This window comes from Acomys russatus, chromosome 32 (genome assembly GCF_903995435.1).
Source record: "Acomys russatus chromosome 32, mAcoRus1.1, whole genome shotgun sequence".
NCBI lineage: Eukaryota > Metazoa > Chordata > Mammalia > Rodentia > Muridae > Acomys > Acomys russatus.
This window is the reverse complement of record NC_067168.1, coordinates 34,341,936-34,365,609: the sequence shown is the minus strand read 5'-3', so window position 1 is coordinate 34,365,609 and position 23,674 is coordinate 34,341,936. Positions and strand designations below refer to the sequence as shown.

Here is a 23,674-nt window from a genome sequence, read left to right as displayed (position 1 = left end):
TCAGGTAGAAGGCCAGCAGCCCTTTGCCTTAACGCTTGAAGTCCGAAAAGATCCTCTCCCATTTTCTGCACAAGAACTGACAGTCTCCCTCCAAAGAGCCACGGCCAGGACCGTCCGCGAGCATCGATAGAGAGTAAACCCGGGGATTTGCCAAAGCCACCTGTTCACCTTGCACGTTTGCCAGGCTCGCACTTAGCAAACAAACCAGCCACACCACAGAGGCCAAACCATAACTCCCAGCAGGCCCTACGGAGAAGCGTGCCTTCTCATTGGGCAGCGGCTAGCAGCGTGCCTTTCCATTGGGCAGCGGCTCCAGCCGACGAAGCCCCTGCGCGCAGGGCACGGCGGGAGCGGAGGCCGCGGGCTTTGCGGCCGTACTTCATCTCCCGGCGGGCCCAGCGCTGAAGGCGGTGGCGCGACGCCTTTGTGGAAGCCGGAGTCCACCGGGAGGAAGTTCCGGTCTCCGCGACGCTGGGTCCGTGGCGGCCGCTGAGGAGGAGGAGCGGGCCGCGGGGGCTACGCTGCTTTGGTAAGGGCCCAGGATAGGCGAGAGGGCGTGCCCGAGCTGCTGGGGACAGGGTCAGCGGTCCGGGCGGCTCTGGTAATCGCGGGCCCGCGCGGCCTAGAAGCCGTGACTTCGAAGACACGGGGCGGCCGCGGCCTCGATCGGTCGCGAAGACAGCCTAGCGGCTGTGTGCGGAGGGAGGCGCCGCTCGCGGCTGGAACGCCCCGGAACGGTCGCGGGCCCGGGGCGGGGCCCGAGGCGGCCGTAGAATTACCGGTCCCACCGCGGAGAGTGGCCAGCTGTGGGGCGAGGGACATGCGCGTGGTAGCGGTTCTGGCGCTCAGTTCTGTGGCGCTGCAGGCTGGCTTCTTGGCTTTTTCTTTGCCCTACTGTTCGTGATCCAGTTCTGAGACATCACTAGGTACGGAGTTCTTGTGCCCTGCAAGTAACCTTGGCCGCCCACCCTGACGCCCAGACAGGAAGGTGCGAGAGCTCAGAACCTGGCCCCCGGGCCCGTAGAACCGGGAGGGCGGACTAGGGTGACTGGTGGGTTCTGTACCGTTTGGGCGAATGTAGGAGGAGAGTGATCTTTCCACATATTCTAGCTTTAGATTCCTTTTTGGCGTTGTAAATACTGTGCTTTTCTTTTAATTTTATAAATGATGTTGGGCTAATGAATTCAAGAGTGCGGCTGCGTTTCTTAATAAAAACAAACAGTTTACTTTGTAGAGCACATAAACTGGGGATACTTTGGATTTTTGTCTTTTTTAACCCCCCTCTTTCACATTCTGGCTTGCTTATTAAGTTCAGACTATTAGACATAAGTGAAGGAGTTTAGTAGGTTTTTTGTTTTTGTTTTTTTTTTTTTTATCTGCTTGATTACCCAGGTCATTTTCTGAACTCTGGATTGTGCCTCAGCTTTGTTAGTTTCCAACTTCCTGTTAATTAAATACGTCACAGTTACCAAGCTTGTGAGGATGAAAGGGAAAGGTGTGAGATTGAATAACAGCTAATGACAACTTGGAAAGTAACTATCAATATATATTCCCAGCTTGAGGAAATGTACAGGTGAATCTTGTAGTACTGGAATCTAGGAAGATGAGGTAGGAGGATGTCAGGTTTGAGGCAGTCCTAAATTGCATTGAGAGACTTTTTAAAAAGTTGAATCTGCCGGGCGGTGGTGGTGCACACCTTTAATCCCAGCACTCAGCACTCAGGAGGCAGAGAGAGGCAAGCGGATCGCTGTGAGTTCGAGGCCAGCCTGGTCTACAGAGTGAGTCCAGGACAGCCAAGGCTAACAGACAGAGAAACCCTGTCTCGAAAATCAAAAAGAAAAAAAAAGAAAAGAGTTGAATCTGAATTTTAATTCCTTAACTAGTACGGTCATATAAATACATATCTATATAAAAAATCTATAGTTCTACATATAGTATATGTAGTCTATATAAAATCTATAGGCTGGGTAGGACTCAGTTCTGAGCAGACATAACACCCTTGCTGGTCATTGAATCCAGGGCTTGCTTTATATATTCTAGGCAAGTTCTCTACCACTGAGCTGCAAATACCAGCCTCTTTCCAGAATTTTGTTACCAGCTTGAGTTGTTTGTTATTATTGTTGTTGTTGTTTTGTTTTTGAGACAGGGTTTCTCTGTGTAGCCTTGACTGTCCTGGACTCACTCTGTAGACCAGGCTGACCTCGAACTCACAGAGATCCACCTGTCTCTGCCTCCAGAGTGCTGGAATCAAAGGTGTGTGCCGCCATGCCCGGTGAGTTTATTATTCTTACCTAGGCTTTTATAGCACTTCACATAAGGAAGAATTTCTTCTCCTGCCTCAAAACACACTTTTTGTTTTTCAAGACAGGGTTTCTCTGTGTAGCCTTGGCTGTCGACTCACTTTGTAGACTAGGGTAGCCTTGAACTCACAGCGATGCGCCTGCCTCTGTTTCCCGAGTGCTGAGCTTAAAGGCCTGCTCTACCTTTTTTTTTTTTAAAGACAGGGTCTATCATAGCCTAGGCTGTGTTTGAACTAGAGCCTTAATGCCTAATCGTTCCAATTATATTTTCCAAGCATTACAATTGGCTGCTAAACATTCCTAGCTTATTAAATAAGCTTATTAAATATAATACAGTGTTCTGCCACTGTACTGTATACCCAGCTCTTACATTGTAATCTTCAAACAGAAATTTGCCACCCTGTTTAGACGTATAAACTGATGTTAATGACTTGATTCAAAATCAAAGTTATACAGATAATGAAACTATTGAGAAGTTTTAATTTATTCCTTTATTTATTTGAGACAGGGTCTCACTATGCAGCTTTGGATGGCCTGGAACTGGCTGTGTAGACCAGGCTGGTCATAACTTTCAAAGATTTGCCTGCTTCTGCATATAGAGTATTGGGATTAAAGGTGCATGCCTACAAGCCTGGTCTCAGTATGTTTTATAACAATTCTGTCAGGTCATGTAACTCAGTAGTAGAGTTGATAACTATAGTTTCAGAAATCAGACATTGAATCCCCGTACCCTTCCCTAACATACTGACATTGGACAAATTGTCTTCTCTTAGTTTTAGTTCTTTGTCTGAAATAAGGTTGATAAATACAGCCATTTCATGTAGGGTTGTTGTTTTGGTGAGATAGATTATTTACTGTAGTACTGGATGTTTTTTGTTTTTGTTTTGTTTTTTCAAGTGTCACCATTACAAGTTTGTGGTACTAGAAAAAAGAACCCACAGTACTGTGAATTTTAGGCAAGTGCTCTCCCATTGAGCTTTGTCCTAGCCCTAGATTTATTATGTAATCTTCTTAGGATAGTGTCTGGTATATAGAAAGTGCTTGCTAAATATTAGCCATCACTATTGCTTTTTTATTTTCTTTTGAGATAATTTTATGTATGTAGGCTAGGCTAGTTAAACTTGTACCTCTGTGTCAGTCCCTGAGGTCAGGACAACTTGTGGGAGTTGGTTCTCATCCTACTAAGGGGATTGTGAGAATCAAACTCAGGTTGTTGAGCCTGGCAGCGGTTTACATACTGAGTCTTTTCACCAGCTCCCACTTTATTTCATTTTTAATTGTGTGTGTGTGTGTGTGTGTGTGTGTGTGTGTGTGTGTGTCTGTCTGTCTGTCTGTCTGTCTGTCTTATGGCTTGCTAGTTGGGCTAGGTTGCAGCCATTCAATCCCCAGGATTCTCCTGTCTTCATCTCCAGTGCTGAAACTACAAGTGTGGACTATCACTCCCACTTTTTTATTGTTGGTGCTGAGGATTCAACTCAGCTTTTTATGTTGCTCAGCATGCAGTTTACCAACTGAGCTACTTCCCTAATAACTTCCACCCCTTTGAGTCAGGGTCTTAATAAGTATCCCTGGCTGGCCCAGAACTCACAAAGACCCACCTGCCTCTGCCTCCTAGTGCTGGGATTTAAGGCCTGTGCCACCAAGCCTGGCAACTTGCCTTTTTTTGAGACGCAGTTTCATGTAGCCCAGGCTGGCTTAGAATTCCTACTAGGCTGGAGAGATGGCTCAGCAGCACTGGCTGCCTTTCCAGAGGTCCTGAGTTCAATTCCCAGCAACCACATGGTGGTTCACAACCATCTATAATGTGATCTGCTGTCTAATAATAAATAAATAAATTTTAAAAAGAGAGAATTCCTACTACTACAGACTCTGCTTCCAGAGTACTAAGGTTATAGGGTAAATCACCTCACCCTGCATTGTACTGTTAATCTTTAAAATTATACTAAATGTATCATTTTGTATACATTGTAACAAAAATTAACATTTTAAGCCATTTTAAAGTATACAATTCTGTTACATTAGTTTTCATCCACATGTTGCAACCAAGAATGTCTGTTGCTAAAACTTTCAATTATCAGAAACTTGTAACCATTAAACTTACTCTACTTTCTCTATGAATTTTGTGTTTCAAGTATAAATGGAAAGATACTTGTGTTGGCTTATTTGGCTTAGTATAATAATTTTAAAGTTGATTGATTGGATAATATGTATTAAAATTTTATTCTTTTTCTGATTGAATAGTATTCTTTTTCTTTCTTTTTTTTTTTTTTTTTTTTTTTTTTTTTTTTTTTTTAAGTTTTTCCAGACAGGGTTTCTCTGTGTAGCTTGGCTGTCCTGGACTCACTTTGTAGACCAGACTGGCCTCAAACTCACAGCGATCCACCTTTTGATTTCGAGTCAGGATTTCTCTGTGTAGCTTTGGCTATCCTGGACTCACTTTGTAGACTAGGTTGGCTTCTGAACTCACAGTGATCCATCTTCCTCTGCCTCCCAAGTGCTGGAATTACTGGTGTGTGCCCCTGCACCCAGCTATGTACATGTATCTTTTGTTGTTGTTGTTGTTGTTTTGTTTTTTGTTTTTTGTTTTTTGAGACAAGGTTTCTCTGTGATAGCTTTGGCTGTCCTAGACTCACTTTGTAGACCAGGCTGGCCTCGAACTCACAGTGATCTACCTGCCTCTGCCTCCCAAGTGCTGGGATTAAAGGCGTGTGCCACCACGCCCGGCTGTACATGTATCTTTGATACCTAGTTTGTTTGGTTGTTTTTGCAATGTTCTGTCAAAATAAATCTCAGCTTTTATGCATCCCGGGCTAGGCAAGGCATCTGGCTTTATTTTAACCTTTTTTGTTTCTTCCTTTTTCTTTTTTCTTTCCTTTTTGTTTTTGAAATAATAAAATATCTTGGGAAGGGGAGAGTGTGAGGGTGGGACAAGGAGAAAATGGAGGGAGTTGTGATCAGGATGTAAAGTGATTAAATAAATTAAGAAAAAAATAGCTTTAAACCCTAAAATTGAAATATTAAATAATTAAATGATGATGATGATAATAATAATATTATTATCATTGGTGTTTTAAAACAAGAGTATCACTCTGTACCCCAAACTGTCCAGGAAGGAACTCAATTTTGTAGCCCAAACTAGCCCTGAATTTGTGAGCATTCCTCCTGCTTTGGTCTTCCAGCTCCTGGGAGTGCTGTTGTGAGCCACCATGCCCAACTTAAAAAAAAAAAAAAAAAAAAAAAAAAAAAAAAAATATATATATATATATATATATATATATATATATATATATATATATATAAAAATAAAAACTTTGTATTTTTGCAATAGGGTTTATGTAGCAGCCTGAGCCTTGAAATCACTATGTAGTCATAACTCATGACTTCTTATCTTCCCAGTTCTGGGATTCCAGGTTTACAACCTCTTGTGGCATGGTGATAAACACCTATGATCCCATCACTTGGGAGGCAGAGGCCGGCAGATCACTGTGAGTTCGAGGCCAGCCTGGTCTACAAAGCGTGTCCAGGATAGCCAAAGCTACACAGAGAAACTATCTTGAAAAATAAATATAATAAAAATAAAATAAAAGTACTGTATTTCAGTTGTTGAGGAACTCAGTAGTCAAAACCATAAATCAGTGGTGGCAACACACCTTTAGCCTTAGCACTCAGGAGGCAGAGGCAGGTGAATCTCTGAGTTCGAGGCCAGCCTGGTCTGCAAAGCTAGTACAGGACAGCCAGGGCTGTTACGCAGGGATTACAGGCATGCTCTACTATGCCCGGCTTGAATGCCAGTTTGTAGTAAAAGCAGGTGTGATAGTGAACATTTGTAATCTCAGTGTTCAGCAGGGAAAGTGGGGGAATCAGAAGGTAATAGCTAGTCTGGGCTACAATAAGGAAGGCTATTAAAAACAAACAGTAGGGACTGGACTAGAGAGACAGTTCAGGGTTAAGAAAGTATGTACTGTTGTTACAGAGGACCTGAGTTTAGTTCCCATCACACAAAATCTCCTGTAACTCCCAACTCTAAGGGCATCTTAAGCCTTTGACTCCCATGCGTATCCGTACTTAGAAGCATATACAAACAGACACATAATTTTAAAAAAATTTAAAGGAGAAAATAAAGAATGAAAATCAGAAGTTATCCTAGCATGAAAGAGGGTGAGGTAAGAGGATAGTGAATTCAAGTCCAGCCTGGGCTATGTAATAAGGACATGTGAAGGGGGTAAGTGAGGGAGGAAGAGTGATCATCTGGGTACCATTATGATTCCAACCGTTTAAAGGTACTGACCTGTAATGCGGAGTCTATGTCAGTTTCCAAAAAACCAGTCTCGTTACTGTTGGTGATGCTGTTTATTTTTATGACAGAGTCTATATGTGTAGCTCTGGCTGTCCTGGAACTAGCTCTGTAGAGCAGGCTGGCCTCAAACTCACAAGAGAGCCATGGGCCTCTCTGCCTCCAGAGTGCTTGACTAAAGCATGTGCCACCATGCCCAGTTCAAGTCTTGGTCTTCTTTCTACTAGTGGTAAGATTATAGCCACCACACCAGGCTCTGTTGTTGTTTCTACTGAAACAATTTTATTGTGTAGTGCTGGCTAGCTCCAATTTATGGTAGTCTTCTTGCTTCTCTCCCCTGGGTGTTGGGATTATGAGCCATCATATCCTGGCTAACTAGAATCTAATCTAGATTCTGGGGGTGGGGCGATTAGCTAAACTGAAACTCAAGAACTGATAGAAAGGCAGTAGGAATGTACCATATTTTCCAGTGTATAAAATGACCCCAACTTTAACTTTAACTTTTCCAGTTAAAATAAAGAGTTTGCAGCCCGAGTCTGCTGCACAGGGTGTGCGTTGGAAGAGGGGTAGTTTAAAAATTTTTTTTTTTTTTTTTTTAAAGACAGGGTCTCTCTGTGTAGTCTTTGTTGGTCTGGACTCTCTTTGTAGACCAGACTGGCCTCGAACTCACAGAGTTCTCCCTACTTCTGCCTCCCGAGGGCTGAGCTTGAAGGCATGCACCACCACGCTTGGCGTGAAGGTCTTATATAGCGAGTATATTCCAAAGTTTGTAGCTTAATGTGGAGGCTTGCCCTCTCTGAGAACCAGCTGAGCCATTTCTTTCTTTCCTTTTTGTTTTTTGAGACAGGGTTTTTCAGAGTGTATGCCTGGCTGTCCTGGACTTGCTTTGTAGACCAGGTTGGCCTCAAACTCAGAGATCTATCTGCCTCTGCCTCCCAAGTAATGGGATTGCAGGTGTGCGCCACTGGGACCAACCAGCTGAGCCATTTCTAACATTAAACAATTTCTTTTTACTTGAACTTTCACAGCTCTCACTTAGATACTTTATACTGCCAGCTCCAGGATCTGCACCTACTGCAACTTCACCTGGGCATGTGTTATCTTCAGAATCCACTGTGGGGCCTCTCTATTCTTTGCAGTATGTAGAAAGTGATGGGTGTGGAGTGTGGTCAGTAAGATAGACTGCTATTTATGTCTTAGGGGTTTGGTGGTTTAGAACCATTTATTTTTAGAGCTAATTAGTATTGTAGGTAGCTGAATGACTCCTTATATCCTGACCTTTGTTGTCTGCTGTTCATGCGTTAACATTTCAGGCTCCATTTACACTGTGTAATAGGCACTGGAGAGATGGCTCAGTGGTTAAGAGCACTTGCTGCTTTCCCAGGGGACCAGGGGTGGCTCCCAGGACTAGCATGGTGTCTCCAGGGGCTCTGGTGCCCTCTTTTGGTCTCCTCGTGCACAACGTGGTGCACATAGATACATGGAGGCAAATATTCATACATGTAAAAGATAAAAATATTTTAAACTTTGATAATAGTTTGAGATTATTTTGGATCTAGGAATTGTATCTTTTATGACTGCTGTCTTATTCTTACTGTTTAAAGTGTGTGTTCATATGTGCCTTAATGTTTGTGAGGAGGGCAGAATACAAATTTTGGAATCTGTTCTCTCTCTTACGATGTGGGTCCCAGGGATGATAGAACTCAGGCCATCAGGCTGTCAGCAAGTAGCAGTCATTACCCATGACCTATCTTACTGCCCCCAAGGAATTGTATTTGCTTTGGTTACTAAACTACATTTCTTTTTCTTTTTTCTGGCTTTTGGAAGGCTTCCTCTGTATATCCCTGGCTGTCCTAGAGCTTGCCCTTTTTGTTTTTTTTTTTTTGAGACAGGGTTTCTCTGTGTAGCCTTGACTATCCTGGACTTGCTTTGTAGACCAAGCTGGCCTCGAACTCACAGCGATCCACCTGCCTCTGCCTCCCAAGTGCTGGGATTAAAGGCGTGCACCACCACTGCCTGGTGAGCTTGCTCTTTAGACCATGCTGGGCTTGAATTCAGAGATTCTTTTGCCTCTGCCTCCTGAGTGCCAGAATTGACGGCTTCTGCTACCACCGCTTGGCTTAAACTACATTTCTGTTTTCTTTTTTTGGTTTTTCAAGATACAGCTTTTCAGCCAGGTGGTGGTGGCGCACGCCTTTAATCCCAGTACTGGGAGGCAGAGCCAGGGGGATCCCTGTGAGTTCAAGGCCAACCTGGTCTACAATGCAAGTCCAGGACAGCCATGGCTACACAGAGAAGAAACCCTGTCTTGAAAAAACAAAGACAAAACAAAAGATCCACCTGCCTCTGCCTCCCGAGTGCTAGGATTAAAGGTGTGACTACCACCACCCGACTTTATTTTTGTTTTCTTATCTACTCGGGTAGATAAAGGTTTGATAAATCTTTTGTGCTGTTTCTGTCAACAATGTATATCTGTGATCAATGAGTTCTGATTTCTCCAGATTTTTTTTTTCTTAAGATTTATTTTTTATTATGTATACAGTGCTCTGTCTGCATGTACACCTGCAGGCCAGAAGAGGACACCCGATCACAGTATAGATGGTTGTGAGCCACCATATGGTTGCTGGGAATTGAACTCAGGACCTCTGGAAGAGCAGTCAGTGCTTTTAACCTCTGGGCCATCTCTCCAGCCCATCCAGATTTTAACTGATTACTTCCCTCCTTTTTGTGGTACTTGGGCCTGAAGTCTGAGTCTTATGAGTGTTAGACACTTTCTCTGTTTATCACTGCCCTGTTTTTAATTTTTATTTATTTATATTTAATTTTTTAATTTATATTTAATTTTATGTACAATGATGTTTTATCTGTGTGAGGGTGTTGGATCCCTGGAAATGAGGTTATAGACAACAGTGTGCTGTCATGTGTGTGCTAAGAATTGAACCCAGGTCCTCTGGAAGAACAGTCAGTGTTATGGTTTTTTGTTTTTGTTTGTTTGTTTTTCAAGACAGGGTTTCTCTGTGTAGCCTTGGCTGTCCTGGACTCACTTTGTAGACCATGCTGGCCTCGAACTCACAATGATCTGCCTGCCTCTGCCTCCCGAGTGCAGGGATTAATGGGTTCCACTACCATGCCTGGCTACAGCCCATGTTCTTAATTGCTAAGTCATTCTTTAACCTCCTGTCTTTTATTTTTGTGAGACAGTGTCTTGAGTAACCCAGGCTGGTCTTGAACTCAGTATGTAAATGAAATTGACTTTGAACTATTGTAATAGTCCCAAGTGCTGGGATTATAGGCCCGAGCTACCAGCCTGGCTTCTCTTTCTTCAAAACAAAACAAAAATTAAAAAAAAAAAATTTTTTTTTGGCGTCCGATTCCCACATAATTAAAATTTTATTTCTTCTTTGGTACTAGGGATTGAATGATGGACCTAATGCATAATAGGCAAGTGTGACCTACTACTCAGCTACATTTTCAGCTTTCTCTCCTTTCTGGAAATCCTCTGGTTCATTTGTAGGTCTGCTTGATGATGCTTTTTCATTTGTCATATTTGTCATTCATTTTAGTTCATGCTTTTCTTTTCCACTGCTGTAATTTTATATTGTCCTAGCTTCATGTTTTGTGACCCTTTCTTTGCTTGCTCAGTTAACTATTGTTGAAATAGTGACCTTTTCATTATAAGCAGAGCATTTTTTTGTTGTTGTTTTTCGAGACAGAGTTTCGAGACCAGGCTGGCCTTGAACTCACAAAGATCCTCCTGCCTCTGCCTCCCAAATTCTGGGATTAAAGGTATGCGTCACCATGCCTGGCAGCAGAGTATTTTTTCAATCCAGAATTTTTGACTTCTCTGTACAGTTTCTCTGCTTGCTTGCTTGCGCGCTCTCTTTCTCTCCCTCTCCTTCCCTCCTCTTTCTTTCTTTCTTTCTTTTATCTTTTCTTTCTCTGTGTAGCACTGGCCGTCCTGGAACTCACAAAGACCAGGCTGGCCTTGAACTCATTGAAATCCTCCTGCCTCTGTTTCCTGAATGCTGGGAGTAAAGGCATGTGCCACCATGACCCGGCCCTGAAGCAGTTCTTAAAGTGTCACTTTGTGAAGAGAGCCACCTTTTTTACTTGAATTTTTACCTTAATATATTTTATAGTAATAGGTCATTTTGGTGTTTTAGGATTTTCCCCATCCTGCTTTTTTGTTTGTTTTTTTGAGTTTGACACAGAGTGTGTATTATGTAGCTCTGGCTGTCTTGGAGCTTGATTGTAAGTGAGACTAGTCTCTGCCTCCATGACAATTGGCTCTTCCTGCTTTTTGAAAGATTCTTGACCTTTTGGTCTTGGTGTTGGGGATGTTGAATCTTTACATTTCTGTTTGATTTTGTGCATTTTTGCTTGGAGTATTTTCTATAGGAATCTTTGCTGGAGCCTTTTTCTTGGTTTCTTTATCAAAATCATCTACTTGATGCTGGGCAGTGGTGGTGTCCAGTGATGAAATTCAGGTGGTCAGGCTTATGCTGAAAAGTGCTTTCACCCCGAGTCCTCTTGTCATGTCTTTTATTTATTTTCCTATGGTTACTGCTTGTTTTTTGCTTTTGTTTTTTCTTTTGTTTGTTTGTTTGTTTGTTTGGAGACAAGGTCTCTCTGTGTAGCCTTGCCTGGAGTCGCTTTGTAGACCAGGTTGGCCTCGAATTCACAGCCATCCTACTGCCTCTGCCTCCCGAGTGCTGGGATTAAAGGCGTGTGCCACTATCCCTGGTAGTTACCGCTTGTTCCTTAGATTTTTTTTTTTTTTTTTTAAGGAATAAGACATAAAAAACCTAATAACACCTTCATGTCAGCCATTTTGATAACTTGTTGTTTTTTTTTAATTCTCTTGACATCAAGTGTCATTTGATAAACAGAGTATTTAATTTTGGTGATACACGTTATTATTTTTTTTCCCTTTTATTTGTTGTGTCACATTTGGGGAAAGCTTGTAAGTCCGTGACTATCTTCCAGTAGCTACAAGAAAAATCGGAGATAAGTTTTCAGCTTCATTTAGGTTACATGCCTGTCTTCAAGGCAATCATTAATTAGGACAATAAGTATTCTGTTTAACTGAGCTAGATAGTAGTGTAAGATTAGGCACATAATGCTAAGATGCTCTTTCCTATAATGGACAAATAAGTGCTGAAAAAATTACTCAGGAAAGAGTTGTTGAAAATGAAATAGTCAGCCGGGCGTGGTGGCACACGCCTTTAATCCCAGCACTCGGGAGGCAGAGGCAGGCGGATCGCTGTGAGTTCGAGGCCAGCCTGGTCTACAAAGCAAGTCCAGGATAGCCAAGGCTACATAGAGAACCCTGTCTCAAAAAAAAAAAAAAAAAGAAAGAAAATGAAATAGTCTTTGTACACTACAATCTTTTTTTGAGACAAGGTTTCTCTGTGTAGCCTTGACTGTCCTAGACTTGTTTTGTAGTCCAGACTGGCCTCGAACTCACAGTGATCCGCCTGTTTCTGCCTACCGAGTGCTGGGATTAAAGGGGTGTGCCACCACACCCAGCTCCACTACAAATTTTTTTGTTTGTTTTTGTTTTTATTTTTTGAGACAGGGTTTCTCTGTGTAGCATTGGGTGTCCTGGACTTGCTTTGTAGACCAGACTGGCCTTGAGCTCACAATGCTCTGCCTGCCTCTGCCTCCCGAGTGCTGGGAGTAAAGGGGTGTGCTACCATGCCCCACTACAAATTTTTTTAATGCCCCAGAATATACTTTTTTTCATGAGACCTTGAAGTTTGAGAAAAGAAAAAAAATTTTTGGTTTGTTTTTTCAAGATAGCGTTTCACTGTATAGTCTTGGCTGTCCTAGACTTGCTTTGTAGACCATGTTGGTCTTGAACTCAGAGAGATCTGCCTGCCTCAGCCTCCAAGAGTGCTAGGATTACAGGTGTGACCATACCCTCCCTCCCCCACAATCCCCGCCCCCCAGCATAGAACACACATTTTTAATTGATTCTTTTTCTTTTTAAAAAAGTTCACTGGGTGGTGGTGGCACACACCTTTAATCCCAGCACTTGGGAGGCAGAGGCAGGTGGATTGCTGTGAGTTCGAGGCCAGCCTCATCTACAAAGTGAGTCTAGGACAGTCAAGGCTACACAGAGAAACCCTGTCTTGAACAACGAAAAAAAACTAAAAAAAAGTTAAATGCGGGCTGGAGAGATGGCTTAGTGGTTAAGAGCACTGTCTTCTCTTCTGCAGGTCCTGAGTTCAATTCCTAGCAACCACATGGTGGCTCACAACCATCTACAATGTGATCTGGTGCTCTCTTCTGGCATGTAGGTATATGTGCAGATAGGGCACTCATATACACAAAATATATAAATAAATGCTTAAAAATAGAGATTTTTAAAAAGTTAATTTGCTCTGTGTGTGTTCTTTTTTTTTTTTCAAGACAGGGTTTCTCTGTAGCCTTTGGCTGTCCTGCGCTTGCTTTGTAGACCAGGCTGACCTCGAACTAGCAGCAGTCCACCTGCCTCTGCCTCCAGAGTGCTGGGATTAAAGGCGTGCGCCACCACCACTCAGCTCTGAGTATGTTTTAAGTGTACACATGCCACAATATGTTTGTGGAAGTCAGTGGACAACTTGTGGGAATCCGTTCTTTCCTTCTATTTTAGGTCCTGGTGGAAGGTAGTCAGGCTTGGTGTCAGTGCCTTTACTCACTGAGCTATCTCACAGTTGTAAACTTTTTTTTTTTGACAAGATTTCTTTTTTTTTTTCTTTAATGTATATGAGTGCTCTATCTGCATATAGACCTGCACACCAGAAAAGGCATCAGATCCCATTATAGATAGCTGAGAGCCATCGTGTGGATGCTGGGAATTGAACTCGGGACCTCTGGAATAGCAAGCGGCACTCTAACCACTGAGCCATCTCTCCAGCCCCTGACAAGGTTTCAATGTGTATCCCTGACTGGCCTTGAATTTACAGAGATGCAAGTGCCTCAGCCTCCTGAGTACTGGGATTAAAGTCATGTGCCGCCTCTCTTGGATGAAAACAACTCCTAAAGATTTTCCTAAGTGTGTGTGTGTTAGAGAATAACTTTTTGGAGTTGGTTCTTTCCGCTGTGTAGATCTAGGCATTGAACTCGTGCTGTCTAAACCCTTCCCCACCAGCCCTGTAGAGCCTCTGAAAATACGCTTGATATTCATTCCTGCTAAATCTAGCAAGCAAGGGTTAAGTAGCTTAGCTTATCCTTCATGTTCTAAAGTGCTTACTTGTGGTTTATTTTATACAGGTACTACCCTGCTAGCATATGATAGGAAAAGATCTACTTAACTGAAGCTTTCTTGATAGAGAAAGAGATGTGGGGGGATTCTCGACCTGCTAACAGAACAGGACCGTTTCGGTAAGTCTTAAAATTTAAATATCAAGGTTGCCAAGTACTTATAATGTAACTTTTGGCCTACCATAAAGGCAGATGTTTTTCTTGTGGAGAAATAACTTAAGTTTTTGAAGTAGAAAATATTTTAAAAGTTTCTAATCATTTCTAAAGTGATTGAGAGTATATAACCAGAGTGCCAGGTTTTTAGTCTTTTAGTCTGTGTCTCTTTCTCTCTCTCTCTTTTTTTTTTTTTTTTTTTTTTTTTTTTTAGTTTTTCAAGACAGGGTTTCTCTGTGTTATCTTGGCAGTTCTAGGCTCGCTTTGTAGACGAGGCTGGCCTTGAACTCACAGTGATTCACCTGCTTCTGCCTCCCGAGTGCTGGTATTAAAGGCGTGCGCCACCACGCCCGGCTTGTGTCTCCTTCTCTTTGCCTTTCCTATTATATAAAATTGGGGATAGAACCTAGGGCTTCCTGTATGTTTGGCAGATGCTTTGGCTCTGAGCCTTAGGCCCTTAATAACCTTTTGGGGTTTTTTTGGTTTTGGGTTTTTTGTTTGTTTGTTTGTTTGTTTTGTTTTTTCGAGACAGGGTTTCTCTGTATAGCCTTGGCTGTCCTGGACTCACTTTGTAGGCCAGGCTGGCCTCAAACTCACAGAGATCCGTCTGCTTCTGCCTCCCGAGTGCTGGGCGCCACCACCACCCAGCTCTTTTTTTATATGAAACAGGGTTTCTCATTTTTCTATGTAGTCCTGGCTGTTGTGGAACTCACTATGTAGATCAGGCTGGCCTCAAACTCAGAGCTCTTCCTGCTCCTGCCTCTGGCACTCTAGAATGGTGGGATTAAAGGCATGAAGTACCACACCTGGCCAATAGCATTTTCCTTATTTCTTTTTCTTTTCTTTCTTTGTTTTGTTTTGTTTGTAGACAGGGTTTCTCTGTAGCCCTGGTTATCCCTGACTCACTTTGTAGACCAGGCTAGCCTCAAATGCACAGAGATCCGCCTGTATCTGCTAGGATTAAAGGCAAACAACTCTACCACCCAGCACCAGATACTATCTATCTATGTGTGCAGGCGTGTGAGTACCATAGTACAGGTGTGAAGGTCAGAAGACAACTTGAGGGAGTTAGTCCTTTCCTTCCACCAGGGGCTGGATTTGGGGCTTTGAACTTACATATGTTGTCAGACTTGGGAGCAAGTGCCTTTACCTGCTAAGCCATCTTGCTGGCCCAGGAAAGCACCTCCCTCTGCCCCCCTTTCCCCCCATATAAAAGTTTCTGTATAATAGTCCTGGTTGTCCTAGAATTCATTCTGTTGTAGACCAGGTTGTCTTTGAACTCAGAGATCTGCCTGCCTCTGCCTCGGTAATGCTGTGATTAAAGGCATGTCCCACCATGCCTGGCACGTTTTCAGATACTAAAAATATGCCAGAATTATTTATTCATTTATTTCTTTGGGTTTTTGAGAAAATGTGTTACTCTAGCTCATACTAGCCTGAACTCACTACTTAGCCGAGACTGGCACTAAAGCCATAGCACTCCTTTAGCGTCCCAAGTGTGAGATTATTTACTTACTTTTGGGATAAAGTTTTACAGTGTGTGCTGGGCTGTGATTTTCCTGCCCCAGCTTCCCAGATAGCTAGGATTGTTCGTATGCATCATTATCTCTTGCCTTCTTCTTCATGTTTGTTAATTCTTTTATCTCCTTTAGCAAAGCAGTGTATACTTAGAAAGCTAGCAAAATGTTATGTACTTAAGTGTTTATGAAAGCTCTATTAAAGGGCTGGAAGGATGGCTCAGCTGTTAAGAGAATTTGTTGCTCTTCCAGAAGATCCAAGTTTGGTTCCCAGAGCTCACAGCAGAAGCTTACAACCTTCTGCAATTCCACCCCTCAAGGATCTCACTCCCTGTTCTGAACTCCTTAGGGAACTACACACACACATACCTATATAAAAATTAAAATTTGAAAGCTACATTAATTTCACCAATTTGTGTCTGTACTCTAGAGCTGGGTCTTGCTAGTGACACTGAGGGGCTTTTTTTTTTTTTTTTTTTTTTTTTTTAAAGATTTATTAGCTGAGCATGGTGGCGCATGCCTTTAGTCCTAGCACTTAGGAGGCAGAGGCAGAAGGATTGCTGTGAGTTCGAGGCCAGCCTGTTCTACAAAGCGAATTCAGGATAGCCAAGTCTATAGAGAGAAACCCTGTCTCAACCGCCCCCCCCCCCCCCCCCGCCCCTGAAAAAAAAAAAGATTTGTTAATTTATTATCTATACAGTATTTGCCTGTAGGCCACAAGAGGGTACCAGATCTCATTATAGATGGATTTGAGCCACCATGTGGTTGCTGGGGCTTGAACTCAGAACCTTGGAAGTGCTCTTAACCTCTGAGCCATCCCTCCAGCCCTGATATGCTTTTCTAAGCTACACACATGCCAGTTTTAGGGATTATTGGATATAAAGAAGAGTGAAAAGGGTGTTAGCACTTAGTTATAAGTGGATTGTGTTTTAGATTTTAGGAAATACGTATGTGTATGTTTATGTGCATGCATGTCTTTGTGACTGTCTGTGGTTGCCAGAACCCTCAGAGCTGGAGTTACAAGTATTTGTGGGATGCTAGGCCTGACAGGATCTCTTTGCATAATACATACTGGCCTTAAACTTGAAATTCTCCTATCTCAGCCTCTTTTTGTTTTTGTTTTTATTATTTGTTTGTTTTGGTTTTTTGAGACACGGTTTCTCTGTGTAGCCTTGGCTGTCTTGGACTCACTTTGTTTTTTGTTTTTTAATTTTATTTTATTAATTCATTCATATTACATCTCAATAGTTATCCCATCCCTTGTGTCTTCCCATTCCTCCTGCCTTCCTGCTTTCCTCCTACTCCCCTCCCCTATGACTGTGACTAAGGGGGACCTCCTCCCCCGTATATGCTCATAGGATATCAAGTCTCTTCTTGGTAGCCTGCTATGCTATCCTTCCTCTGAGTGCCACCAGACCCCCCCCCACCTCAAGGGGATGTGGTCAAATATGGGGCACCTGAGTTTGTGTGAAAGTGAGTCCCCACTCTTCACTCAACTGTGGAGAATGTCCTGTCCATTGGCTAGGTCTGGGTTGGGGTTCAATGTTTACTTCACGTATTGTCCATGGCTGGTGCCATAGTTTGAGCAGGACCCCTGGGCCCAGAACTGCCCTTCATAATGATCTTATAGGTTTCTAGGACCCTCTGGATCCTTCTATTTCCCCATTCTCCCATGCTTCTCTCACCTAAAGTCCCAATAGGATGTCCTCCCTCTGTCCCACTTTCATGATAAGTGAAGACTTTCATGGGACATGCCCGTTGGGCTAGTGTCCAGATATAACTGAGTATATACTATGTGAGTCTTTCTGCTTCTGGGTTAACTCACTCAGTATGATCATTTCTAGTTCAATCCATTTGTCTACAAATTTTGGGAATTCCTTGTTTTTAATAGCTGAGTAGTATTCCATAGTGTAAATGTATCACATTTTCTTTATCCAATCTTCTACTGAGGGACACTTAGGCTGTTTCTATGTTCTGGCTATTATAAATAAGGCTGCTATGAACATGGTTGAGCATATGTCCCTATTGTGTGCTGGTGCTGCTTCTGGGTATATTCTAAGGAGTGGAAAGCTAGGTCTTGAGGAAGCCCTATTCCCAATTTTCTGAGATAGCGCCAGATAGATTTTCAAAGTGGTTGTACTAGTTTGCATTCCCACCAGCAATGAAGGAGTGTTCCTCATTCTCCACATCCTCACCAGCATGTGGTGTTGCTTGAATTTTTTTTTTTAAGATTTATTTATTAGGTATACAGTGCTGTGGCTGCATGTATGTCTGCATGCCAGAAGAGGGCATCAGATCACATTATAGATGGTTGTGAGTGATCATGTGGTTGCTGGGAATTGAACTCAGGACCTCTGGAGGAGCAGTCAGTGCTCTTAACCTCTGAGCCATCTCTCCAGCCCCCCCCCCCTTTTTTTAAAGATTTATTTTATATACAGTATTCTGCCTGCAGGCTAGAAGAGGGCACCAGATTTCATCATAGATGGTTGTGAGCCACCGTGTGGTTGCTGGGAATTGAACTCAGGACCTCTAGAAGAACAGACAGTGCTCTTAACTGCTGAGCCATCTCTTCAGCCCCGAATTTTTTATCTTAGCCATCTGAAGGGTGTAAAATGGAATCTCAGAGTCATTTTGATTTGCATTTCTCTGATGACTAAAGACGTTGAACATTTCTTTAAGTGTTTCTGGACTCACTTTGTAAACCAGGCTGGCCTCGAACTCACAGAGATCCTCATGCCTCTGCTTCCTGAGTGGTGGAATTTAAAGATGTGCATCACTATACCCAGCCTCAGCCTCTTAAAGTAATGGGGATAAACTTTTAAAAATATATATATAACTAATGTATTTTATTTTATGTGTGAGTGATTTGCTCACATGTAGGCATGTGTAACACATGAGCACCTGGTGCCCATAGAAGTCAGAAGAGGGCATTGGATCCCTTGGAACTGGAGTTACAGATGGTTGTGATCTGTCATGTGGGTGCTTTTTAACCACTAAGTCATCACTCTTGCACTGGAAGTAAACTTTTATCAAATTATAGCTATGCTTATTTATTTACAAATTATGTGTGGCTGTCTTCTTCTTCTTCTTCTTCTTCTTCTTCTTCTTCTTTCTTCTTCTTCTTCTTCTTCTTCTTCTTCTTCTTCTTCTTCTTCTTCTTCTTCTTCTTCTTCTTCTTCTTCTTCTTCTTCGTTTTTCGAGACAGGGTCTCTCTGTGTAGCCTTGGCTGTCCTGGATTCGCTTTGTTCACCAGGCTGGCCTCGAACTCACAGCGATTCACCTGCCTCTGCCTCTCAAGTGCTGGGATTAATGGCATGTGCCCCCAGCACAGCATGTGTGGCTGCTTTCATATTACAATTAATAGATTAAATAGTTGTAGTAGGTACTATATACTTTAAAAAGCCCCAGTATATTTACTATCTGGCTGTTTATATAAAAATTTTGTCCAGGCATGGTGGCACATGCCTTTACTCCCATCACTCAGGAGGCTAAAGTGAGTGGTCTCTGAATCTGAGGCCAGCCTGGTCTACATAATGAGTTTCATGACATCTGAGGTTATGTAGAAAGACCATGCCTCAAGAAAATCAAAAATAAATAAATAAATAAATAAAACGTTTGCCAAATTCCAGTCTAAATCAGTGCTTATATGTAAGAGTTAACTTATTTAGGTTATTGTCTATCTTCTTAGTCTTCTTACGGAAATTTAATTATTTTGTATGTCGGGTAAGGTGGTTTAAGTAATCATTCAAAATCATTAGATAGATTTGACTCTGTTGCACAATCCCCTCCACACACACTCTATATTAAGAACACCTTTGTTTTGTTTCATTCTTTCTTTTCTCGAGACAGCCCTGGCTGTCCTGGAACTCACTCTGTAGCCCTGGCTATCCTGGAACTCACTCTGTAGACCAGGCTGGCCTCAAAGTTAGAGTTCACTTGCCTCTGCTTCCTAGGTGCTAGGATTAAAGGTGTATGCCACTACTATTACTTTGTTAAGAACGTCTTTTCCTTTAATCCTAGCACTCGGGAGGCAGAGGCGGGCGGATCGGTGTGAGTTCGAGGCCAGCCTGGTCTACAAAGTGAGTCCAGGACAACCAAGGCTAACACAGAGAGACCCTGTCTCGGAAAAAAAAAAAAACAAAAAAACCCATCTTTTTAATTTTTTTTTTTTTTTTTTTTTTTAATGTAGTGTTTTGTCTGTATGTGTGTCTGCTTGCCACACTCATGCAGTGCTTATGAAGGCTAGAAGAGGACATCAGATCTTCTGGAACAGGAGTTAAAGCAAGTTATAAGCCACCATGTGGGTGCTATAATGAGTCATCTCATCAGCCAGAGCATCTTTTAGGATTATTTTTTATAGAATATTTGTCTTTGAGCCATTAAACTTACTTGAAATTTTATTTCCTTATTGTAGATTATCACTTGTTTTAATTTTTTTTTTTTTTTTTAAATTTGTGTACGTTGATGTGGGGGTGTCAGATCTTGCATTTACTGACAGTTGTGAGCTGCCATGTGGGTGCTGGGAATTGAACCCGGGTCCTTTGGAAGAGCAGGCAGTGCTCTTAACCACTGAGCCATCTCTCCAGCCCTAAATTTTTTTTTTTAATTTTGAGAAAAATGTTTAAAATTTTGTTGTTACTGGTTTTGAGACAAGGTTACTCTATGTAATAGCTCTGCCTGTCTTGGAACGTGATTTGTAGACCAGGCTGGCCTTGAACTCACAACGATCCTCCTGTCTCTGTCTCCTCCTGTTAATGCCTAGCCCTTTTTTTCTTTCTTTCTTTCTTTCTTACTTTCTTGACAGAATTTCACTCTTTCAGGCTGGCCTTGAAACTGAGGTGAGCCTCTTGCCTCAGCCTCCTGAATTACTGGGGTTATACGTGTAAGACTGGCTTTTGGAAGTTTTTATTGTTTTGTGACAGGATCTTTCTGTGGATTTTTGTTTGTTTTTGCTGTTTTTCAAGACAGGGCATCTATGTAGTTCTGGCTGTTTCTCGAACTTAATATAGATCAAACTGGCTTTACAAAGATCCTACTACCTCTGCCCAACTCTTAATTTTTAAGATCTTTGACCAAAGGGAGACAGTGTTTGTTGTGAGTTAAGGTCTCACTGTGTAGCCCTGGCTGGCCTGGAGCTTACTATGTAGAATAGGCTAGTTTTGGAATAAAAGAAATAAAAGGCATGGGCCACTAGTCTTGGCACTACTGCTGGTTTTTTGTTTTTTTAATTAATAGAAGAACTGTTTCTTTTTCTTTCTTTCTTTCTTTCTTTTTTTTTTTTTTTGAGACAGGATTTCTCTGTGTAGCCTTGGCCATCCTGGACTCACTTTGTAGACTAGGCTGGCTTCGAACTCACAGTGATCCACCTGCCTCTGCCTCCCGAGTGCTGGGATTAAAGGCGTGCGCCACCACGCCCGGCTCTGTTTCTTTTTCTTTCTTGCTTTTTTTAGACAGTATTTCTCTGTATAATAGTCCTAGTTGTCCTGGTCTCACTTTGTAGACCAGGCTGGCCTCAAACTCAGAGAAATCAGTCTGCCTCTGCCTCCTCAGTGCTGGGATTAAAGGCATTGTACAACCATGCCCAGCTTTTTTTAAAAAAATAACCATTTCTTGATTAGACTATAAAATACAGATATAAGAACTGTAGTATGGTAGGTTACCCTAGATATGCTTGACTTAGGAGGGTAAGATACTTCTCATGGCAGTATTCTGGATGTGTTCTGGAATATTCTGGTCAGAAAATGCCTCAGAAGTCTTTCTGTGAGTGTATGAAGAAGCTTAAGTATTCCAAAAAGCCAGTTAATAGGACTTGAATGATTTTAAGTATGAGAAACACTGTGGTCAATGGTAACATTCTAAATTTTGTGCTAAATTTTATTCCTTGTGAAGAATATTTAAACTTGTTTGTGATAAACTACAAATACATAACTAATTTAGTGTTATTGGGAACCAATAGAAGCTTTATATTCTGAAAATCCATTAATTACACATTATTCTAATGTTTAGGTTAATGTTTTAAATTTCTGTTTACTTTATGAAAAGGGTTTGGTGCTTCTGGGGAGATGGCTTCCTGGGTAAGAGTGCTTGCTGTGGTATCAAGAGCACCATATTTATTATGTACACAATGTTGTATTCACGTGTAACCCCTGCACACCAGAAGAGGGCACCAGATCTCGTTATAGATGGCTGTGAGCCACCATGTGGTTGCCAGGAATTAAACTCAGGACCTTGGGAAGAGCAGCCAGTCCTCTTAGCCTCTGAGCCTCCTCTCTAGCCCCAAGAGCACCAGAGTTTAAATCCCTGGTACCTACATAAAAAAATCAACATGTGTTTGTAACCCCAGTGTTGGGGATGGAGGCTGAAGGGTTCTGGAAGCTCAGCCCATTAGCCTAGTTGAAATGCTGAGTTTCAGATTGAGTGAGAAACCCTGTCATAAAAAATAAGGCCAAGAGCCATAGAAGATGCCCAGTGTCCTCCTCCGGCCCCTGGGTACATGTACTTATGGCAAATGTTCCCCTCGACATGGACAAATAAGATACGCAGGGAATGGTGATGGTGTTATAACAGTTCTCCTGAACAGTAGTTGGTTGTCGTTTGAGTGTAGCTCATACGGCTCTTAAGATAGAATCTGTATGTTTGGGGAGGAGAGACGTGAGTTGGCCCTGATCCTTGCTTTTATTGTACTGCCTAGCAGCGGATAGCTCTTTAGCCATTTTTATTTCCTTTTTCACATGCCCTCTCTGGGATCCACAGGTGTCTAATTGCCTACTTAAGTTTCTTGATCTTTTGATATATTGAAACAGGGTTTCATTCTGTAGCTGAGGCTGGCCTTAAACTCAGGATCTTCCTCTTCAACATTCCAAGTAACGAGATTAATAGTTGTTTACCCCCATTTGTGACTGTCTCCTAATCTTTGACCAAAGCCAAATGTCTAAAGTGCTCTACTGATAGGCACAGGAGAGATGTTGAGTAGCATGAAAGACACGGCAACTCTTGTTTATTTCTGAAGTTATATAAGTGGAGTATATGTTTCATCTGAATGTACATGCATCATATGTATGCCTGTTTCCCGAGAGGCCAGGAAAGGGTGTCAGATCCTCTGGAACTGGAGTATACAGGTTGTGAGCTGTCATGTGGGTGCTGAGAACCAAACCTAGGGCCTCTGGAAGAACAGCAAGTGCTCTTAACCACTGATCCATTTGTCCTGTCTCATATATTTTTATTTTGTTTTTCCAACTGTAAGTATTTTAAAAATATGTTTTATTGCAATAAAAAGTTAGCTCGGAGCATCTGGTATGTAGGCGTCTTTATTTGGGACATGGAGATAATGCCTAAAGATCTACTGTTCTAGGTCAATTTCATATGTTATGCTTTTCGATAATTTAGCTTGGTGAAGCTGACTTAACATGTTTTGTGGCATGGTTCATGGTGCCTTCTGTGATTATACTCTTGGATAGTTATAATTGGACTCAGCTGAGAGTCCTAGGGAGAGCCACAGTAGAACTGGGGTTAGTACTGCTGCTGGCCATGATGATAACACAACTAGTTTTTCTTTCTTTCTGGCCTGTACTCATTGGATTGAGTAGAATCCATGATTTAGATAGAGTGAAATATTTTGAAATGTTTACCATTGTGTACAGCAACAAGAAAGACACTTCTGAAACTTACAAGAAATTTTACAATTTCAAGCTGAGCATGGTTTATTATAATTCCAGTACTCAGGAAGCAGAGTGAACAGAGGATTGCTTCACATTCAAGACCAGCTTGGTCTACATAGTGATTTCTAGTCCAGCCAGGCCTACATAACCAAGTCCTATCTCAAAACAAAACAACCAGCCAAACAGGGAGTTTCATTGGTTTCCCCTGACTCCACGTGTGTGGTAGTTGTCATGATGGCTATAGAAAATGGGAATTTTTGTAGCATGTTACCTTTGTTAGCTTATCTGGTATTGCGGATTTTCCCTGTTGCAGGACTGGGTGAAAGCTTTTTCTGCAGCAGTCATGTTGAAAACCTTGTGTTGACTTACCTCGTGTTCTGAAATGGGAGCATAAAAGTTTACTCGGACAACTCGTCTTAAAATAGCAGAACTTGCTGTTTTCTGCAGATCTAGGACCTTGTTACAGAACTCTGCCCCCAAATGTGTTTACAGAAGAATGTGCTG

At 42.2% G+C, this 23,674-nt stretch overlaps 1 protein-coding gene across 5 annotated transcripts in view; it reads left to right on the top strand.

Moving 5' to 3' along the window:
- The first annotated feature begins 392 nt into the window (after positions 1-392).
- Positions 393-23,674, top strand: part of Rbm6 (RNA binding motif protein 6) — a 105,416-nt gene continuing 82,134 nt past the window's right edge. For 2 of the 5 annotated variants that reach the window (XM_051140477.1, XM_051140472.1), the window contains exons 1-3: positions 399-529; positions 12,816-12,892; positions 13,852-13,962. Coding sequence is in view for 4 of the 5 variants with exons in the window: in XM_051140472.1 (XP_050996429.1) it covers positions 13,919-13,962 (44 nt within the window). In the remaining variant the exon portion in view is untranslated. Of the gene's footprint in view, positions 530-680; positions 989-12,815; positions 12,893-13,851; positions 13,963-23,674 lie in introns of those variants that run through there. The other 3 variants (XM_051140474.1, XM_051140473.1, XM_051140476.1) reach the window with 3 other exon arrangements.